Source organism: Camelus ferus, chromosome 29, assembly GCF_009834535.1.
Source record: "Camelus ferus isolate YT-003-E chromosome 29, BCGSAC_Cfer_1.0, whole genome shotgun sequence".
In the NCBI taxonomy this organism is placed as follows: domain Eukaryota; kingdom Metazoa; phylum Chordata; class Mammalia; order Artiodactyla; family Camelidae; genus Camelus; species Camelus ferus.
Genome location: NC_045724.1, coordinates 28226714 through 28244968, shown reverse-complemented (window position 1 = coordinate 28244968; position 18255 = coordinate 28226714). Strand labels below are relative to the sequence as shown.

Below are 18255 nucleotides of genomic sequence, written 5' to 3'. Positions count from 1 at the left end.
GGTGGGTTGGCTCTCAGCTCCTCCCTCACTCGGACCAGGGCCAAGATGGCCCAGTGTCTCCCCATCCTGAGACGGCACATGCCTCAGGCATCCAGATGGCAGGAGGGCCCAGTCCTCTGCGGGCAGTGCGGTGAGGGCTTCAGGGCTCCGCCCCGCAGAGGCCTGGCTGAGAAAGGACGCAGTGCATCAGCCCTACCGAGTCCCACCTGCAGCACCCCATCCTCACTCTGAGCTCATCACAGGCCCTGGGCTCCGGAGGCCCGCAGTGGATGGCCCTGGAAAGTAAGAGCAAGTGGCAGAATAAGTGAGAGAAGCACCACCTCGGTCTGCCTAGGCCTGCCCAATCGATTTGGCACATGTTGAACAAAAACTTTCTCAGCTAGGATCCTCCTTCCCCTCATTTACCTCGTTCTAATTTAGACCTTCACGCACACACTGACGCTTTCCTTCCCACGCCAACGCTTCGTAGCGGCGTGGAGGTCTCGACGCCTTGTGACCCAGCTGTGTAAGGCACCTCAACATGGAGTGTTGTCCTGAGGGTAGGGGCTGATTCTTGTACCTCCTGCCCCCACAGAGCCTGGACCAGTGCCTGTTGATTACTCAGGGGGTGCATTGGCATATATGATCGTCTGACGCGAAAGGCTCTCAGCTAAGGGCTGGGGTGGGTCTGCAGGGAGTGAGAATAGGACCCCTTCCTGAAGAAACTTCCCGTAAAAAAGGAGAGAGGAAAGATCTACTCAAGTTTTTAATGAGTCAGAGTAGAATGTGGTAAAAACTAAAATAAAGGCTGAACCATTTTGGATACCAAGAGAAAGGAAGACTTGTTTACAATTTTAGAACAGGAGGAGAATCATGAAAGAAATGAAACTTGAGTTTGACTTTGAGGAATAAGAGTTCTTAGGCAGGTGGAGGGACAGGGAATACAGACACTTTGGAGGAACGACCAGCTGGGACTCTGGGGAGAGGCTATGGGAGCTCCGCCTTGTCAGCCTCGCACGTGTGCGTCACAGACTCGCAGAGGCTCTGGGCGGTCCGTGACCAGCTGAGGACACGGTTAACTCTGTCCCCCAGGAAAGGTTACTTTGGCAGCAACCGGTAGGAGTGGTTAGAGGGAAACAAGGTGGGAGACCAGTTGGGAAACATCTGCCAAGTTCACAAGCAGAACAAGACAGCGAAGCAGGAGTGAGGAGGAGGGTTGATGCTGAAGAGTAAACATGGGGCAAATGAACAGGCTGCAAGCCAGGGATCAGGTCACGCTCCAGTTTAGGGGCAGAGCAACTGAGAGAATGGGGGTGCTCGAGTGTGGACAGAGAACTTGGAGCGTTAGGGGTCCTCTGCACAGTGGTGGTGAAGTGGCAGCCCGGGGAGGTGAGCTTCTGGCCAGCTGCCAGGTAAGCACAGCAGTGGCGGGGTCTGTCACCCTGGGGACGACGGCCGGGCCGTACACCTCTGCCAGCGAGAGACCACAGCTCTGGTCGAAGCCTCTGCTCTGCTGGGGTCAGACTGCTTCTTTCTTTTTAAGACCTCTTCTCATATAGTTCATTATGCTTTTTAGGTATCACTGGTGTTGATACATGTATCCTTTCAAAATTTACAATACTTACGTGTATTGTCACCTGATTTTTGACAAGGGGAACGGTTCAGTGGAAAGAATAGTAATTACAACAAGTAGCACTGAAACAACTGAGATCCACATGCAGAAGAATTAGATGGACCCTGCCTCACACCATATACAAGGATTAATTCGAAATAGATCATAATCCTAAATGTAAGAACTGAAACTGTAAAACTCTCGGAAGATAACATAGGGATATATCTTCATAACCATACATATTAGGCGATGGTTTCTTACATATGGTACCAAAAGCATACACAACAAAAGAAAAACACATAACTGGGACTTAATGACAGTAAAAACTGTGCTGTGCGCAAAGGACATCATCAAGAGGGTAGAAGACAACCCAGACAAGAGAGGAAACTTTCTGCAAATCACACATCTGATAGGATACTTGTATCCAGAATATTTAAAACTAATACAACTCAACATAAAAAGATAACCCAAGTTAAAAATGGTCAGAGGGCTTGAGTAACCACATGTCCAGAGAAGACACACAGATGCCGAGAAACACGTGGTGACCAACATGCATGATTAGCCATCAGGGACACAGAAGTCAGACCCTGGTGGGCAGCACGGCTGTGATAAAGAGCTGGACAGTAATACATGTGGACAAGGATCTGGAGAAACTGGACCCCTCACAAAGGCTAGTAAAATGGTGCAGCCCCGTGGAAAACAGCCTGGCAGCTCTTCCAAAAGCTGCACATGCCCGTAGCATTACCATGTGACCCAGCAGTTCCACTCATAGGTGTGACCCCGTGAGAAGGGAAGATACTCATTTCTGCACTGACATTCATAGCAGCACTATTCATAAATGCAGAAACAGTGGAAACAACCCAACGTTCATCAGCTGATGGATGGGTAAGCAGAATGTGATGTCCGCTTGGTGGATTATTACTCGGCAACAGACAGGAATGCAGTCCCGGTCCCCGCTGCAACGTGGCTGTGCCTTGCGATGTTGCGCTGGGTGAAGGGAGCAGACAGAGAGGCTGCAGCAGTGCAGGAATCCCTGCACGTGAAGCAGTCAGAGCAGGCAAGCGCACGGAGACACAGAGTAGAGTGAGGGGAGAGCAGGGTGGGGAGGCTGCTTAACAGATGGGGGTTCCTTTGGGGGAGATGCTCCGGGACTGGATGGTGTGGCTGGTTGGAGAACATGTGTGTACTTCCTGCCACTGAATTGTACACTTTAAAATGGTGAAACTATACATTTTATGTTACGTGTATTTTGCTGCACTAAAATGGGGTGAATTTTATGGTATGTAAATTAGGTGTCACTAAAGCTGTTATCAACGTGGAAGGCACAATAGCTCAGATTATCAGCAGGTAACTGTACTGAGGGAGAAGTTCAGTCCAAAAGATTGTGTGCTGGATGATTCCACTTTCATAGTGTTCTGAAGTCGCAGAATTTTGGAAGTAGAGGACAGGTGGGTGGTTTCTGGATGTTAGGGGGGTGGGTAGGAAGCAGGCGGTGATAAAGGCAGCGAGGGGTCCACGTGCTCATGGACTGCTGAGCCCCCAACTGCAGCGGTGGCGTGTCAGGCAGCAGCCGCGCACGTGCGCAGCACCAGTGGTGGGTGAGACCTGGACGGGGGCCGAGGCAGCATGAGGCTCCCAGTGAGTTGTCTGCCGTGATGTGGGCAGGACACAGGGCAGAGTATGTTAGGGTCTCTGTGACAAACCTCATAGCTGGTTCCCTCAACCTAAATTTTAGCTGACAAAAATGTGTGAGAGTGACCACGTATCTTGGAAAACTTTCTGGAGGCAAAGTTCTGTGAATGTGTGACACGTCGTTTTCTGACTCTTGTCTTGGCCCAGCCAGTCCTACCTCTAGGAGCAGAGACCACGGTCACAGTCCAGACCACATGGTCTGTCCCCACTTTGTGTCCTCCTTAAAGACCAGGCTTGCAGCAGGGCCTCTGTTTGGTTAATTTCAGCAACGCAGTATTTCCCAAAAATAAAGAGGAAGTCTGAGTGTGGAAAAGGCCTTTCTCAGGCTTTTTGCTGTCCTGTAGTTGTCACTTTTAGCAGAGAAAGATTGTTATTCCTTCCTGTTCACTGATATTAGAGAGTTTCTGTGTCATACTTTTCTTTTAGCAAAGGGAAAATACAATTTTTTAAGTGAATAAAACCCACATTTCTGTGCAGTGGACATCTTCCCGCTAACTCATGCTGAAAAGATCAGCAGCAGGATTAGCTGTTTACTTTAGGAGGCAGGCTGCTTGTTTTCCTGGAGGACACAGTGTCCTGCTGGATCTGGTTTCCTGTCCGCGTGCGGCTTGGAGCTGGGAAGGCCCTGCCCCTGGCGCAGTCTCTCGCCCGCCCCTCCCCCGCCCGCCCGCCCGCCCCCCCACCCACCCCATCCAGTCCAGCCCCCTCCCCAGCCTTCCTTCCCCTTCTCTCTCTGCTTTTTTCTCACTTCATCCTCTAAGTTCTTTCTTAAACTGAGGCTTAGGAAGGGATTCTAACATGCAGAGAAAAGTCCTTGTTGATCTTCAGAGGCTGCTTCAGTTGACACTGACCTAGAATAAAACAGCCGGACTGACTCTGATTCCGGGAATTCTTGGTGGACTGCTCAGAAGTGCTTCCATGACGCGTGTAAACACCCACATGCCACTGCTCTGCTTCTCTCGGAACACAAGCATCCACACACACACACACACACACACACACACACACAAACACACACACTCGTCCACTGCTTCTCTCTTTCCTTAATTTATGTGTCTGTGATACCAAGCCAGTGAAAGAAAGAAGGGAAAAATAAGTATTTTTGAAAAGTTGGGGAGGGGCATTTAAAGCTTCAAAGAAAAATTAAATTACAGCCTTGCTAAAACCTTCTCAGTGAATCAACGATTTTGATTTTCTTATTCCTGGTGCTTTGTTCTTTACTTTCACAGGTTAACAATGCTTGCATTTGAGGAAATTTTAAAGCATTCTTTAATTAGCATATGTGACATTCAGCTGGTAAGAGAAGGAAAGAAACTAAAGACAAATATTAACTCCACGATGGACTTTGTACTTCCAGCATGATGTGACTGGGATTGGACCGTGAACCTCTTACCTGTGTTGTTGTATGTTGCCGGCCTCGTGCTGTGGAGTGTAGTCTCCTCTGGCACCAGCTCCCCTGCGTTCTTCCAGCATCACCCTCGTGCCTCTGACAGGCCGAGGGCTCTGGGGATGAGACAGGAGCCCCCTGGTGTGTAAATGACTCTTGATTGCTTCACCCAGAGAGGAGCTTTCCTTATGGCAAAACTGTAGGGGCCAGGTGGTGAGTATGGCACCACAAGGCCGATCACAAGCTGGTTTCCCAAGTGAGGACGTCCTTTCTGTGCGCGGGGCACCCCCATGCTGCCTTGAGCATCTTTCTCAGGGCCCTTCACGCGAGCGATCAGCCCCTTCACGGAGCTGTGCACACCTGCTTACCAGCAGGTGACGGGAGGAAGCCACCTTCTTGTCCATTAACTGCATTTGTAGCAAAGTGGTGGGCAAAGGGAACCAGGATTCTGAGCACAGATTAGGTGTGGGCATTTAGCAGGGGTGAGGCCAGTTCAAGTTACCAAGGCTGGATGGCTCGAGGGCTAAAGCTCCCAGCACCCCTTCCCTGGCCAGCCACCATCTAGCTCCTCGTGCTTAAAGTCATGCCGGTGGGGGGAGGATTTTATTTAGGGGAAGATCTGTATTTTAGGCACGGGTAGAACACTGATCTTAAGTAAGTGCATTTTACTTATTTAAGACAGTTACTCCGAATGTTGAGTGGCAGACTCTGTCTTGTGGGACAAATGCATTTTCGAGGCCCTTACTCTACCACTGACACCCCTTACTCCTTGTGAGACACTGTCTGTTCTGTTCTAGCATTTTTCTGAGGTGACCACTTCTGAATGCAGCCAGCTCCCTTGTGTGCCGCTTGCAGGCGGGGTGCCGGCAGCGGAGTGTGTGGCGCTGCTGAGCATCGGGCATCCTGTCCTGCGGTAGGAGGGGGGTGGATACACCCACCCTGCTTCCCGATGCCAACCCACCGATAACTTTAAAGCATCAAGCCCCTCATCTCCCTGTGCCTGGCTGAGCTCAGTTCATGTTTCAGAGGCTGTTGAGGACAGTTCTTGAGTCGGCAGTTGTCCTGCTGAGCAAGGCCACACGCTGCTCCCGTGGGCCACTGCCTCCTGAGGGTTAGAGTTGCCCACACTGACTCAGAACAAGGGAATCGGAAACGCCTCCAGAGAGTGACCCTGGTCTGCAGGGAGGAGTCTCAGTCAGGAGCTGCTGGTGGTGGAGCAGGCCTGGGCCAGCCCCTGTTCCCTGTGACTCGGGGCCGTCAGCTCTGTCCTTGCCACCTCTGGGACAAGGCTCTCCATCATCCTTGGGGTCCACGGCTGCTCTGTTCTCTGAAACGAGCCGGCACCTGGGCTGCGTGTCCCTGAGGCTGCCCCTTACCCTCCACCCACCTCCTTTAGACATCTTGGGCCAGTGTCTACTCTGACTGGCCCTCACCCATCCCCCAAGACTGCTTGCTTCTGTCTGCCTGAGATACAGGCCCACATGCTGACTGGGGACGGCACTTGTGTGTGGGCCGGGCCACGGTATGACCCAGCAGGCTGGCGCCTCACCATGCATGCTGACCCAGTGCTGCCAGAGCTGCAGGCTTCTCGAGACAATGGGAAATTTGAATTTCATGTAAAATCTCCCAGTTTTTCATATTTGCTACTTTTTTTTTTCCTTTTAATTAGCACCAAAGAAGATATACCGGCCAGCAGAACTTGACCTGTGAGCACCTTGCAGCTCTGCTTTGCATCTATTAGGGCAATGAACTCACACAGGCCCCAGGAGGCTCTGAGAGTTCTCTGTTCAAGCCTTCCTCCTCCCCATCCTGAGGGTTGTAGGTCTGAAACAGAGCCTTCTAACTAACACTCCTTAGTGTCCGCACTGCGCAGGGCCAGCGATTCACCACCCGGCCCTGTCAGGTCCCCCGCACAGGCCCCTCCCCATGTGTCCCCCGCACAGGCCCCTCCCCACGTGCCCACCAGGTGATGCCACTGCCTCCCCTACCCCCGTTTCCTCTCCTTTACAAGTGCTTCTCTTATTTTTAATTTTTTCTAAATATAACTTTGACTTTAACTTGAGAGTAATGCATTGGAGTCCCCACATATTAAAGTATTTCCCCTTATTACCACTCTCCCCTGTCTTCCTTTTCTTTCCTTCATACTTCTAGCCTTCTTTCAACTTCTCGAACATGGGAAAAGCTTGTTATCATCGCAGATTCTGTGTGCGATACTGTCTTCGCTGAGCATGCTTCTCCGCCTTGTGCTCGGTGGGCTTCTCTTTCCTCAGGACTCAGCTTAAAGATCACCTCCCTGAAGACCTGGCTGGGCCATCCCACCTGTGCTTTCTCACAGACACACCGTGATTTCCCGCCTACATCCGCCGCCTATGACTGTGCATTCACTGGTGCCAGGCCTTTGCCTAGGCCACCTGCACAGGGCCTGGGCATGGCGGTCCTGCTGTGTTAGCACATAGACAGACACCCCAAGGGTAGGGTGCTGTCGGGGGCACGGTGACAACCCCGTATGTGCCCCTGTCACCGAGAAGCTCGCGACACTGACTTTTCGGCTCTGCATCCTGCAGGCCTCACTGCATCAAGTGCTTCCATGTCTGACCCAGCAATTCTGTTCTTGGCTCGTTTCTTGTGTCCAAGCAAGTCAGATTGTCTTTTAGGAAAAAAAGAACAACTCACACTGAAGTCTCCAAACTCTGAGAGTCTGCATGTGCTCTCAGAGCTTACAGATAATGGCTCCAGAGGCATTGTGTGCTCTTCCCTGGCACAGGCTGGCCTTCCACAGGGCCTTTATTTCTAACGGAAGTCAGTTGACACAAACAGAAGACTGACTTCCGGAATAGCACAGTGGAGACGCAGTGGGTTCTCTCCTTGGCAAACAAACATTTTAACTGGAGAAAACTATAAAAAAAATAAATAAATAAAACCACGTAAAGCCTCTGGAAACTAGCCTAAGGTCATACAGCAGATGGAGCAGCCACCCATCCACGGGATCGAGAACACCCACTGGATCTCAGTAAGAGCAGCGAGTCTATGGCCCTGATCCGCCACCGCTGCTCTGGGGCTCTGATCCAGGGAGCACAGCCAGGGCCACAGCCCCGCCCCTCCTCCGTTCCCAGTCCAGGCCCAGTTTCACTCGAGGAGGGCCGTCCCGCAGGATCCCTCATCCCCTGGGCCATGTTGCGGAAGCTCCACCCCAAGTGCAGTGGGCCAAGAACACTGGCCCAGATGGCCTCCCCCAGCTCACCCACAGGGCAGAAGTGCCAGGCGGAGAGGCCAGCCCAGAAGACCAGTGCTGCCACCACCCCCAGAACCCACTGTGAAGCGGAGGCAGGATGCTCTGCAGCAGTAAATAACTAATCGGTGAGCAGACAAAAAAGAGTGGAGACACAGAAAGTTTGAAAAACGTACTTAAGCAACTGACTAACAAACCATGTACAAAACCCTGTACTTAACAGTTAGAGCGTGTGCATTCTTATTTGAAACTGTTGTAAAAATTGATTATGTGCTGAGACATAAAACAAATCTCTACAAATGTAAAAGAACTGTTATGGGAGAGAGATTCTCTCACCTTAGGGCAATTAAATTAGAGTTAATAACAAAAATTTGTGCATTTTAAATCCTTATAGAAAAAAATGTTTTAAATACTTCCAAATAACTCATGGATCAAAGAAGAAATAATAATGGATATTTAAAAATACCTAGAATTGATTAATAATAATAAAAATACTAAATATCAAAACTTAATGTGATGTCATTAATTTGCTATTTAGAAGAAATTTTATAGTCTGAACAGCTCATTTTAGACAGAAGGAAGTCTCAGAATTAATGAGCTGAGCCTCTAGCATAAGAAACAGTTTAAAACCAATAGAACAAATACAAAGAAAGTAAAAGGGAGGAGATTATAAACATGAGTAGAAACTGATAACATAAACAAGGAGACAGTGGATAAACAGAGCTGAGAGTTCGTTCTTTGAAATGGTTAATAATCGTTCTATGGTGAAACTCAGAAAGAGAAAGAAAAGATATGAATAAATAACACGAAAAAGGAAAAGGAAGAGTGTCAGCCTCACCAGCGACTAGTGACATGGGAAGCGGGTGTCGTTCCATCTATGTGATAAACTTGAAAATGTAAACAAAAGGGACAAATCCCTAGGAAAATATACTTTGCCAAAATGTCTCAAGAAAAAAATTAGAAAGCCCAAATAGTACAATTCTCATTTGAGAAACTGAGAGCTAAAATCTTCCCAGGACAAGAAAGCACATGAGTGAGATCATTGTATTACTAAGTCTTTTCAAATTGTCAAAAAACAGGTCACTCAAATCTTATACAAATTTTTCAAATAAAAAAGGAATCCCTCTCCACTCATTATACGAAGCTGCTATAAATAATCTTGATACCAAATCTAATATGAGAAGTAAAACTAAAGGTCAAGTGCTACTCACGGGTATAGATACAAAACTCCTACACAAAATGTATGCTGTAGGGTCCTGGCTCTCTCTTGGGAGTAGAAAATGTGCTCTAACACTAGGGAAACTAGTTGTCGTTTACCACGTTAGCAAAGGTGATAAAAACATACCATTTCCATTAATACAGAAAGTGCATTTTATAAGCTCATTCATGATTTTAAAAATTTCTCAGCAAACTAGGAATGTCTAACAAAAAAAGAAAAAAAGCCTAGCAAGCATCATTCTTACCTGTGAAACACCAAAGACACTGTCTGCAAGACGGAGAACAAGGTAAGATGCCTAGTGTCACTGGCTTCTTCTCAAGGTCACATTGAAGTCCCTGAAGGGCAGTCAGAACAGAAAATAAATAAAAAGCGTAAAGCGATCATCATGAGCAGATGAAACAGCTTCCTGGACCTCGTTAGAAGTACCACGAGCAGTGAGCGAGATTGAGACTGGTCACAGGAGCTGAGCAGACTCTGCACGCCAGCTGTGCTCGCACCAGCATCGCTCGGCCACAGGCAGGACACCACCTAACATAGCACACAACCATAGGGGTCCAGCCACAAAGAAAAGATGGATGCACACGAACTCTGGAGAAAACTGTGATCTGAAAACTGGCCTGAGTGCCCCCGGGGCGGGGCCAAACCCAGGGCCACTTCCTGCTCATGCAGCTCTGGAAGGTCTTCCCTCATTCCTACGGTTAAGTGAGAATGTTGACAGTTAAGGAACTTCCCACGTACCAGGCTTACCCGTGTGGTGCTGTGTTCCCTGGATATGATGCAATGTGGGAGACGTCTCTGGTGATTCAGGAAAGACGAGTTAATCGTGGGCCCTTTTCTGTGCAGACCTGTCACATCAGCAGTGACTTAGGAGACAGCACCTCCCGGAGCTGGTTGGGGCTGCGTTGAAGGCCAGGGCTCCCAGCCAGTGGGGCCAGTGCCCACCTCAGGCCTGAGCCGGCTGTGTGAGCAGAAGCGGGTGGGAAGGCGTGAACGGAAGGAGGAGGAGGGTGGTGATAACTGGTCTCTGGAGAGACAAGTAAACAGGACCAGTCTTCCTCCATCATCTGGGATACAGGCAAACGTCAGAACAGACTTAATGTGAAGGTGTGAGCCCGTTCCCCCTCCCCCTCTCAGCACAAGCAGTCAGAACTTCTCTCTAGTTTCACGAGGCAGATCTGGGGACATTTCTGTGCTTATCTTGACTTTTGTGTATTTTGACAGACGGGAACACTTGCGGAGCAGAGTTGGGCAGGTGTTAACTCCTGGGGTGGGAGCGGCTATAGGACCCTCTCCCAGCAGAAGACGGAGCCTGGCCCTGTGGCTGTGCCTTAGCCTCTCAAGTTAGAGCGGGGCAGACACCAAAGCACTTCCCTCCGAGAGGTTCTATGTGACACAGCGTGGCAGGGGATGACAGACGACCTAGTCAGTTCGTCCCTGCCCTCGTGCAGCCCGCTGCTTCAGGCAGGACGCTGTCACCAGTGGCCTTGATGTTTTGTACGGCTGTTGGGCACCTGTACAAAACCTCAGGGTTTCTGCGACCGTGGACAGGATGAAATGGGAAGAGAGGATGCTCGTTTTCCGGGCAGCGGTGATGTATTTGATTTGAGAGGTGCTCTTCTTCTTGTGCCTTTAAAGTGCACTGGTCAGAGTTCTGTCTCCTTCTCTGTTTTGTGGATGGATATTGACCCAAACCTACAAGTACAAATCTACAAAGTGCACGTTTCCACTCAACGGTCCTTCACCCCAGCACATCCATTTAGGAAGGTGTTTACAGTGGATCCCTAGTGAAGGAGAAGAGATTTCTCATCTTTGTCCTGAATTAGAAACTGTCTCCTAAAAGGGCAAATGTGAATGCTTTTTTATAGAGTTTGCCTTCTCGTGCAAGATGCCTGCGGACTATTCGGTGAGGTGCACTTGGTCGGCATGGCCCTGAAGGACAGAGCGCTGGAGGGGAAGTCCTGCAGGCTGGCGGGACTGAAGGTTCTGCGGAAGGCCACCAGAGGAAGGTGAGAGCCCTGAGTGCATCCCATCTGCTACAGCAGTGTCTCTAATTTTAGTTCTAAAGAAAATAGACTAGAGTCTGCCTGTAAAATGAGGCTACCGGTTGTGTGGAGCCCATAAAGTCTCTCCAGGAGAAAACGTGTGACGGACAGCAAAAATAATGATGCAGGTGTAATGATTCACAATTTTATTAAAATTAAGACTAAAAATGTTAAGTACATGTGTTTTAATTCTAAAATTTTTCTGTATATTTTGTTGTCTATAATAATAAGGCAGCTTGGCATGAGTCACTTTATATAAATGAGAATATAATTTACTGAAAAGGCATTTTATAAGCTTTAAGCAAAACTCTTCATTTGTCATATCTTTTTGCTTTCCATCTCAAGAAAGCTTGTTCTGTCAGGTTTCGTGTTGTTTTGGGAACGGTACGTGGGTCTGGCCCCAGCGGTGGCTGTTCATTCCAGTAACCATCGTAGTCTAGGAATTAGGGAAAAGCAGAAGTATTTTTAATGGAACTGTCCAGTCACAGAGAGAATTAGTGTAAACAGTGTATCTGGGGTTTTCTCACCGCAGCCTCCCTTTCCTCAAGTAGCTTGTCATTTTAGCTCTCTTGATGTTACTTTGTTTAATTACAGTAACTCCTGAGCTTATAACAGTATCTGAGGGAGGAAGAAACCCATTTTGCATGTGTTTGCATGGGTTTTCTTCTGATTTGGAAGCAGTCATTGGTAACCCTCTCTAGGGGTCTGCATGATGACGGTCCGGCCATGGCCCTTCTAAGCGAAGCACTGCCGGGCAGTTCTGCTGCCTGGCCACTGTGGGCAGTACGCTAACCCGCCCCTATGTTGTGCCTCGTCTGACTATCACGTGGCCCTGTGTAGATCCTGGAGCGGTTTATTGACTCGTTTACAGAAGGAGGGTTGTGTTATAATGTCACTGCCTTGTAGATTACGGAGCAGGCTGCCCAGATATTTGGAAAGCATGTCTAGACGTGTGAAAAGCTTAACTGGGTCACAGGAACCTTATCCTGATGAAGGCTGAACCTCATTTCACCCCCAGTTTCAGAGTCACAAGCATCTGGAAAGACTCTGTAGTTGGGGCAAGTGAGTTGCTGCCTTGACATTGTCCTGACGGTGGTAACTCCATTGGGGCCATGTAAGACGTCCCTGCACTCCGGACAAGGCCCCCCCCCAGAGCACACCAGGGCGTGAGGGGCTCCCCATCACGGGGGGCCTCAGTGGGGCTCCTCCAGCTGGCAGGCCTGCCCTGTGCTGCAGAGCAGAGGGGCTCCTGCAGACACACTTCCTGCTGGGGGTTCCTCATCGGACTGACTTCGCCAGGCTGGGACCCCGGGGCTCTGGCTCTGTGAAGTCATGGTCTTTAACCGTGATTCCATACAGCCATCTGTGTGCCTAATATTTCATCTGGTTTTTGTGGGTTGCTCTGGAAGCCTTGCTGCTGTCTGCAGTGTTGCCATAGGAAGTGTTTTTTTTTCCATGTGAATTGCACTGAGTATTCGAAATAATTCCTTTACAAGCTTTTGAAACTCATTCCATTTTTAAGTTGGTAACTAAATATTTGATACTTTTTTTAGGTTGGAATTAATCTCTATCTTATATATTTAATTTTATGTTGGCATATAAACATCCAAATAAATATTTAGGTTGTCTTTTTGTTCCTTTGGAAGCTATAATTCTTCAAAACAAATTATTAAACAGTTTAGGAATGCTGGATGTTATAATTGCCTGTTAGTGATATCATCCATTGTCAGTCATCCATCCACAGCCCAGTAAACACAAGTTGTTTCTTTTTTCCCCCCAAATTATTGTGTTTCATAGCAACTCTCATAAACTTTAACAAAATATACTTCTCATAAATCTTAACAAAATATCCTTACTTCCAAAAATTCAAGCTAAAATGATTAATTATAATTATATAATTCCAATATTTCATACAGAAAATTACTTTTTTGCCAGTTGGAAGGAAGTTTTATGTTTGGGCTAAGTCGTGGAGTCTTTGAAATCCAAGCTACCAGGTTTCATCTGGTCCACCGTCAGAATGACGGAAAATCACTGCTTCCCATGATAGCTTCGGGTGGACTGATGGCCTTGGAGCTGAGCAGACAGACAGACATGCTGCTGGACCCCTGTGCGGGGCGCCCTGCTCTGTCCACCTGCCCTCTCGGGAACTGTTGCAGAAAAACAGCTGTCACATCTTCTGCATTTCTCTGACACATTTTTGGAGTCAAGTGTCCATACTTGATAGGCTGAAGTGAGAAGAGTCAGGAAAAGAGCCTGGATTTAATGGAAAAAACCATTTAAAATGACATGGCTGAGGCTTGTGCTCTGCCTGCTCCCCCCCCCCCCCCCCGAGGACTCGTTGCTGTTTGTCCAGTGACTGAGGCACGTCCCTAGACCTTTGTCCTCCCAGGTGGCCTCTGCAAACAGTTTAGAGGTCAGACAAGCTGAAAACTCACATAACGTTGGTGTCATAATTCTGTGTGGGAGCTGCATCTTTTTATTGCTGATTATTATGCCGCTGTGTTTATGCAGTAGAGTAACAGGGAGGGGAAAACAAATTTCCTGGAATATGTGAACCCTCTAAGTATGGAACATGTAGCTAAGCAGATTTTTTGCGGGTGAGGGGAACCTCTTTCAGTTCAAAATCCTGCTGGTATTTATGTCCCAGCTTGTTGAAACAAAAACCACTCATCTGTCTAAACTATGTTAGTAATTTATAGGTACTGTTTTATTTAGGTCTCTCACATGGCCCTTCGGGGGTGAGTACTGGAGACTGCTGAGGGGTGTTTAGTCAGCACTCGCTGTGTGCAGAGGGGCCACCTGAGTGCTGAGAGTGACAGGGAAGCACGTAATATGGCCCTGGCCTTGCGCTGTCTCTGTTTGATCTGAAGACTAGACCTGCCCGGGGACAGGGCAGTTGTTTTTTAAGTGATGGAATCTTAAACGGCTGGTCTCAGGTTTCGTCAGAGGAGTGAGGAGAATGTTTAAACATCTTGATCTTGCAGAAAAAACAATTTCTCCTCAGATTGGGAAGATGTCGTCTGTGAAGACATAAAAGCAGAACTAGGCGGAAGTGTAACTCACTCGTTTTTTTCTTACATACTTGGTGATATATTCCTGGCTCGTTGTTGCTGGGCTAGATTCTTGGGATTTATCTGAACCAGAACACACTGAAATAAAAGGTCAGCTAGATAAAGCCTGAAATCCTATTATTATGGGTTCTGATTCTTCCAGGAGAAAATTAGGGCCCTGTGAGTTTTTAAGAGAGGAGAAGAAGAGGTACTAAAGATGAAAATGGAGTTAGGATTATCCTACTGTTGTAACTGTAATAGATCTGAAATAGAGGGAGAGGTTGGGACAGGGCTGCAAATTTGGAAACTTGTGTAGTAATTGAGGGAAAGAGAGTGAAGAACCAATTACCACTGATTTTTTTTTTTCAGTTTTCTTAAACTGAAAAAAAAAAATTGTATTGCAGTATCATTGATTTACAGTGTTGTTAGTTTCTGGTGTGCAGCACAGTGATTCAGTTGTATGTGTTTGTACATATTCTAAATCCCGCACCCTGGACTCAGACCCTGGGTCCCCCTCACTAGGTCCAGGAGACGTGCATGAGGTTGTGTTGTGATACTTTATCAAGGATGGGATCCCACCTTGAGGAGGAGGGCCTTGAACAGGGAGGGTGACTGGCCAGGGGTCAGGCTCCACGGTGACTCTGGGCACCAGGGCCTCCGTCTCCTGGGAGACCCTCCTGACCCACATGCTCAGTGGTGCCACAGAGGGAGTCTTCAGGAATCGTCCAGCACAGGTCGTGAGGGTTAGGGTCATTGTCCAGGAATCATCACAGATGCCCCTTCAACAGGAAGTAAGCAGTGGTGAGAGCCTTCCTGGGGAAAGATACTTCAGCAGCAATTTCCTTCCTTTGATTTCTCCTCTTCAAAGAGGCTGCCCTCTTACAGAGACACACTTCTCTTGGGGTTTGAGGTCTAGAAAGTCTTTGCTCATTAGAAATCCTCTTTTAAGGGACATTCTTTAGAATTCTTTCATTAAATTGTTCCTGATAGTTTCACCACCCAGGTTTCTAGAAGGAGAATAAAATGTCACTGAGAATGAATGTCCCAAATCCTGGAAGCAGGGATGCTCAAGAGCACTGACAGGGTGGAGACGCTGGCCCACGTAAAACGTGCTACGGAAGAAAGCCCACAGAGGGTCACACGTCTTGGAGCCCCGTTTACAGGAAGCATCCAGGGTGACAAACTCGTGGTGACAACGCAGGGTGGGTGTCACTGGGAGGAGGGGACAGGGAGTGACTGTGATGGGTGGGGGGGCGCCTCTGGGCTGATGGCAATATTGTGCTACCCGGCAATGTGCTGAATGTACTAAATGCCACCAAACTGTGCACGTTGAAAAGATTAATTTTATGTTGTGTGAATTTCACTTCAATTTTTAAAAAGCGGGGAAATGAACTGATTGCCTAAAAAGTGTTTACACTGACTTATGAAAACAGCTACAAATGTTTCATAAGTCCAGTTGGAGAAGATTGGAACTTCTGGGCATAATTTCACATATTTCAGAAAGACCCAGCTAGGGAATAGGGCTCAGAAAGAAAACACAATTATTTAACTTTAACCATTAAGGTTATTTTTCAGAAATTAGGACAATGATTTTTTTAGTAACATGGGCACCCCTCTGAATCAGTCATACCTTCGTCTTTCAGTGAACAATCCTTAAGAAAACGTTCAGGTCAGTCTACTCTGTTATCTCTGTCAGTGATCAAGACTGAGTAAAGCGTACAAAGGGGAGAGTTGGCGATCACAGAAGGCTCAGCACACCCTCCAGGGGTGACAGAAGGGGAGGCGTGAGGACTGCAGACCACCCGAGAGTCCTTTGCACTGTGCAGGCCAAGATTAACCACCTCCAGGATTACCACCCTAACGTTGGTGCTTCAGAAACTGTTGGTAAAAATGCACTCACCCCGTCGGCAGTTAGACAAAGAAGTTCTGCTTTGACTGTGGTCCTTGGCATGTTTCTCTCCCTCCTCAGTCATCTGCTGAGCGTGGGCGCCACAGAGAGGAGTCACCATCCAGGGTGAGAGGCGACCTCCTCACAGGGATGGCTGAATGTCTGATTCGGTTCTGCTGGCGCCGGTGGGCTTCCCCAAGAGGGCCATCAGGGTGTGACCTGCAGGCAGACACCCATGGAAGCAAGTTCCCACCCATAACTTCATTCCCGTTACCTTCTGACCTGAAGTAGAATGCCATGCAGTTAACAGTGTTCAGTAAAGTCCTGACTCATAAATGATGACGTCTGAACCCAAACAAACTGTCCAGTAGCTCTTGGCCATATGAGAATGTAGAATAATTTTTAGTAGCAATCTCACAGGTGGCTCTGACCCTCTGCCTTCCTCCACCACCTTCCCCCAAGGACCGAGGGACAGAGTAGAACCCAGTCAACTCAGGGTGATTGGGCTGTCGGCCCGGCTTACGCGAGGGGACTTGCTGTTAAAAAACAAAAGCCAAACTTGGCAGCTTTGCTGATCACAGAGCAGAGGGGAGAGGGGGCTTCACAACCACTGTCTCTTGAGTTGTGTCTCAGCACACGCCTGCTGTGGTGGAAGCTGACCCCTCCTCCTCATCAGCCAGACAGAGTAACAGTTGAAAGTACAGAGCGAGTTCTTTAAAACAGGAATCAAAGAAACCAGAAGGAAGATGAGCTGATAAAAGAGCAGAAAAGCAGCTACTCCGTATCCCTCCCGGTTAGAAACCCACCCAGTGAACTTCCCTGGCAGCGCAGGGATCCAGAATTCAGCATGGGCAGGACTTTTTTTTTTTTTTTTTTTTTTTTTTCTTCTTCATTCATTCCTTCTCTTAGGAATCTCAACACTTCCCTCCTCCTGTTCTTACAAAATCATAATTATTTAACAGTAGGGGCCAGTAGTTTTAAAACTTCGGAACGTTTGAAAAATAGAAATCCCAAGAGGAAGCTCCGTGTTAATCCCAGATCCAGGTGGAGCGGTTCTGCTCAAAACTGGGAGGTGGGCAGGTCGGGGCCGCCACAGCCCCCACCGCGCTCCTCGGGCATGTGGTTTGGGGTAGTCACGGAGGGTTAACTGCTGTTACAGACGTTTCCGGTATCAGTACAGCCCTTTTTCCCCCTCCCTTGGGTCAGTATCCTGTTACCATAGCTGGCATCTTGGAGCACTGGGTGTGTGATTGAGAAGCTGAGTGGAGTGTTCCTTGTTAATCTCAGATATGAAAGACAAATACTTAATTTAAACATGCTCTCATGCGTGTCTTCTCAAATTGAAGACTCTTACACATTTCAATTTTAGGAAGAGTACTCTTAAATTGATAAATTTGCCAGTGAGACGACTGTGTTGGTGTGGGACGCTGAAAGTGGGAGGAAGAAAAGGCTCCCTGTCTCCACAGCCCCGCCCCTCTTTCCTTCAACTCTCCAGTTAGCTGGCAGATTCGGTAGTGTTGTTCTGTTTTTAAATAAAGACCCTGCAGCTCCTCAGATTAAGTAATAACTTGGCCCCACGTGTGTGAGGTGGGCCTGGAGCCAGGTCCATCCAATTCCAGCGCCACAACCAACGTGTAATTACTTCCAGTTTTAGGGGAATTCATTTCTGTAAACTTCCCATTTGCTTTATGGTTGTAATCCCTGGGCCTCGAATCAGAAATCTGATCATTTCTTGTGGGAGGTGTTGATATAGTTTAGATTCTTGGTGTTTTCCAGTGATCTTATTAATAACAGCAGTAAGCCGTCTATGCTAGAATTATCTTGAGTGAGCAGGAAGAGTGTCAGCGTCATGGCAGATAATTGCATGAGTGCTCCAGGTTTACTTGGGGATTTTTTTTTCTGTTTACTTAGACACTTATTAATGAAAGTATGACTTTTAGGAAAGGTGATTTTCCTTCATATTAAAAGAGAAATAAAGTAAGAGAATTTGCTTCTGTCCCTAGAACCACTGACAGGGGAGATGGTAGGCAGAAGGTCCTAAACCTGGACCACACATTGGGAGAAGCCTCAGACCAGGACTTTCAGCATCGCCTGCAAATGAGACAGTAATACAGCTACCGCTTTCATTGGTTGTTGCTGTAAAAACAGTTACTATAA

General features: G+C 47.9%; 1 protein-coding gene and 1 long non-coding RNA gene across 10 annotated transcripts in view; one reads left to right on the top strand and one right to left on the bottom strand.

Annotated features, from left to right (window-relative positions):
- Window positions 1–18255, top strand: part of SPIDR (scaffold protein involved in DNA repair) — a 259052-nt gene that overhangs the window by 204194 nt on the left and 36603 nt on the right. For all 8 annotated transcript variants that reach the window (XM_032470033.1, XM_032470029.1, XM_032470028.1 and 5 more), the window contains one exon: window positions 10984–11124. In XM_032470033.1, coding sequence (XP_032325924.1) covers window positions 10984–11124 — 141 coding nt within the window. The remainder of the gene's footprint in view (window positions 1–10983; window positions 11125–18255) is intronic.
- Window positions 12838–18255, bottom strand: part of LOC106728648 — a 35474-nt gene continuing 30056 nt past the window's right edge. For both annotated transcript variants that reach the window (XR_004316004.1, XR_004316003.1), the window contains 3 exons: window positions 16111–16317; window positions 14790–14989; window positions 12838–13413 (listed from right to left, as the gene is read on the bottom strand). This is a non-coding gene — a long non-coding RNA (uncharacterized LOC106728648). The remainder of the gene's footprint in view (window positions 13414–14789; window positions 14990–16110; window positions 16318–18255) is intronic.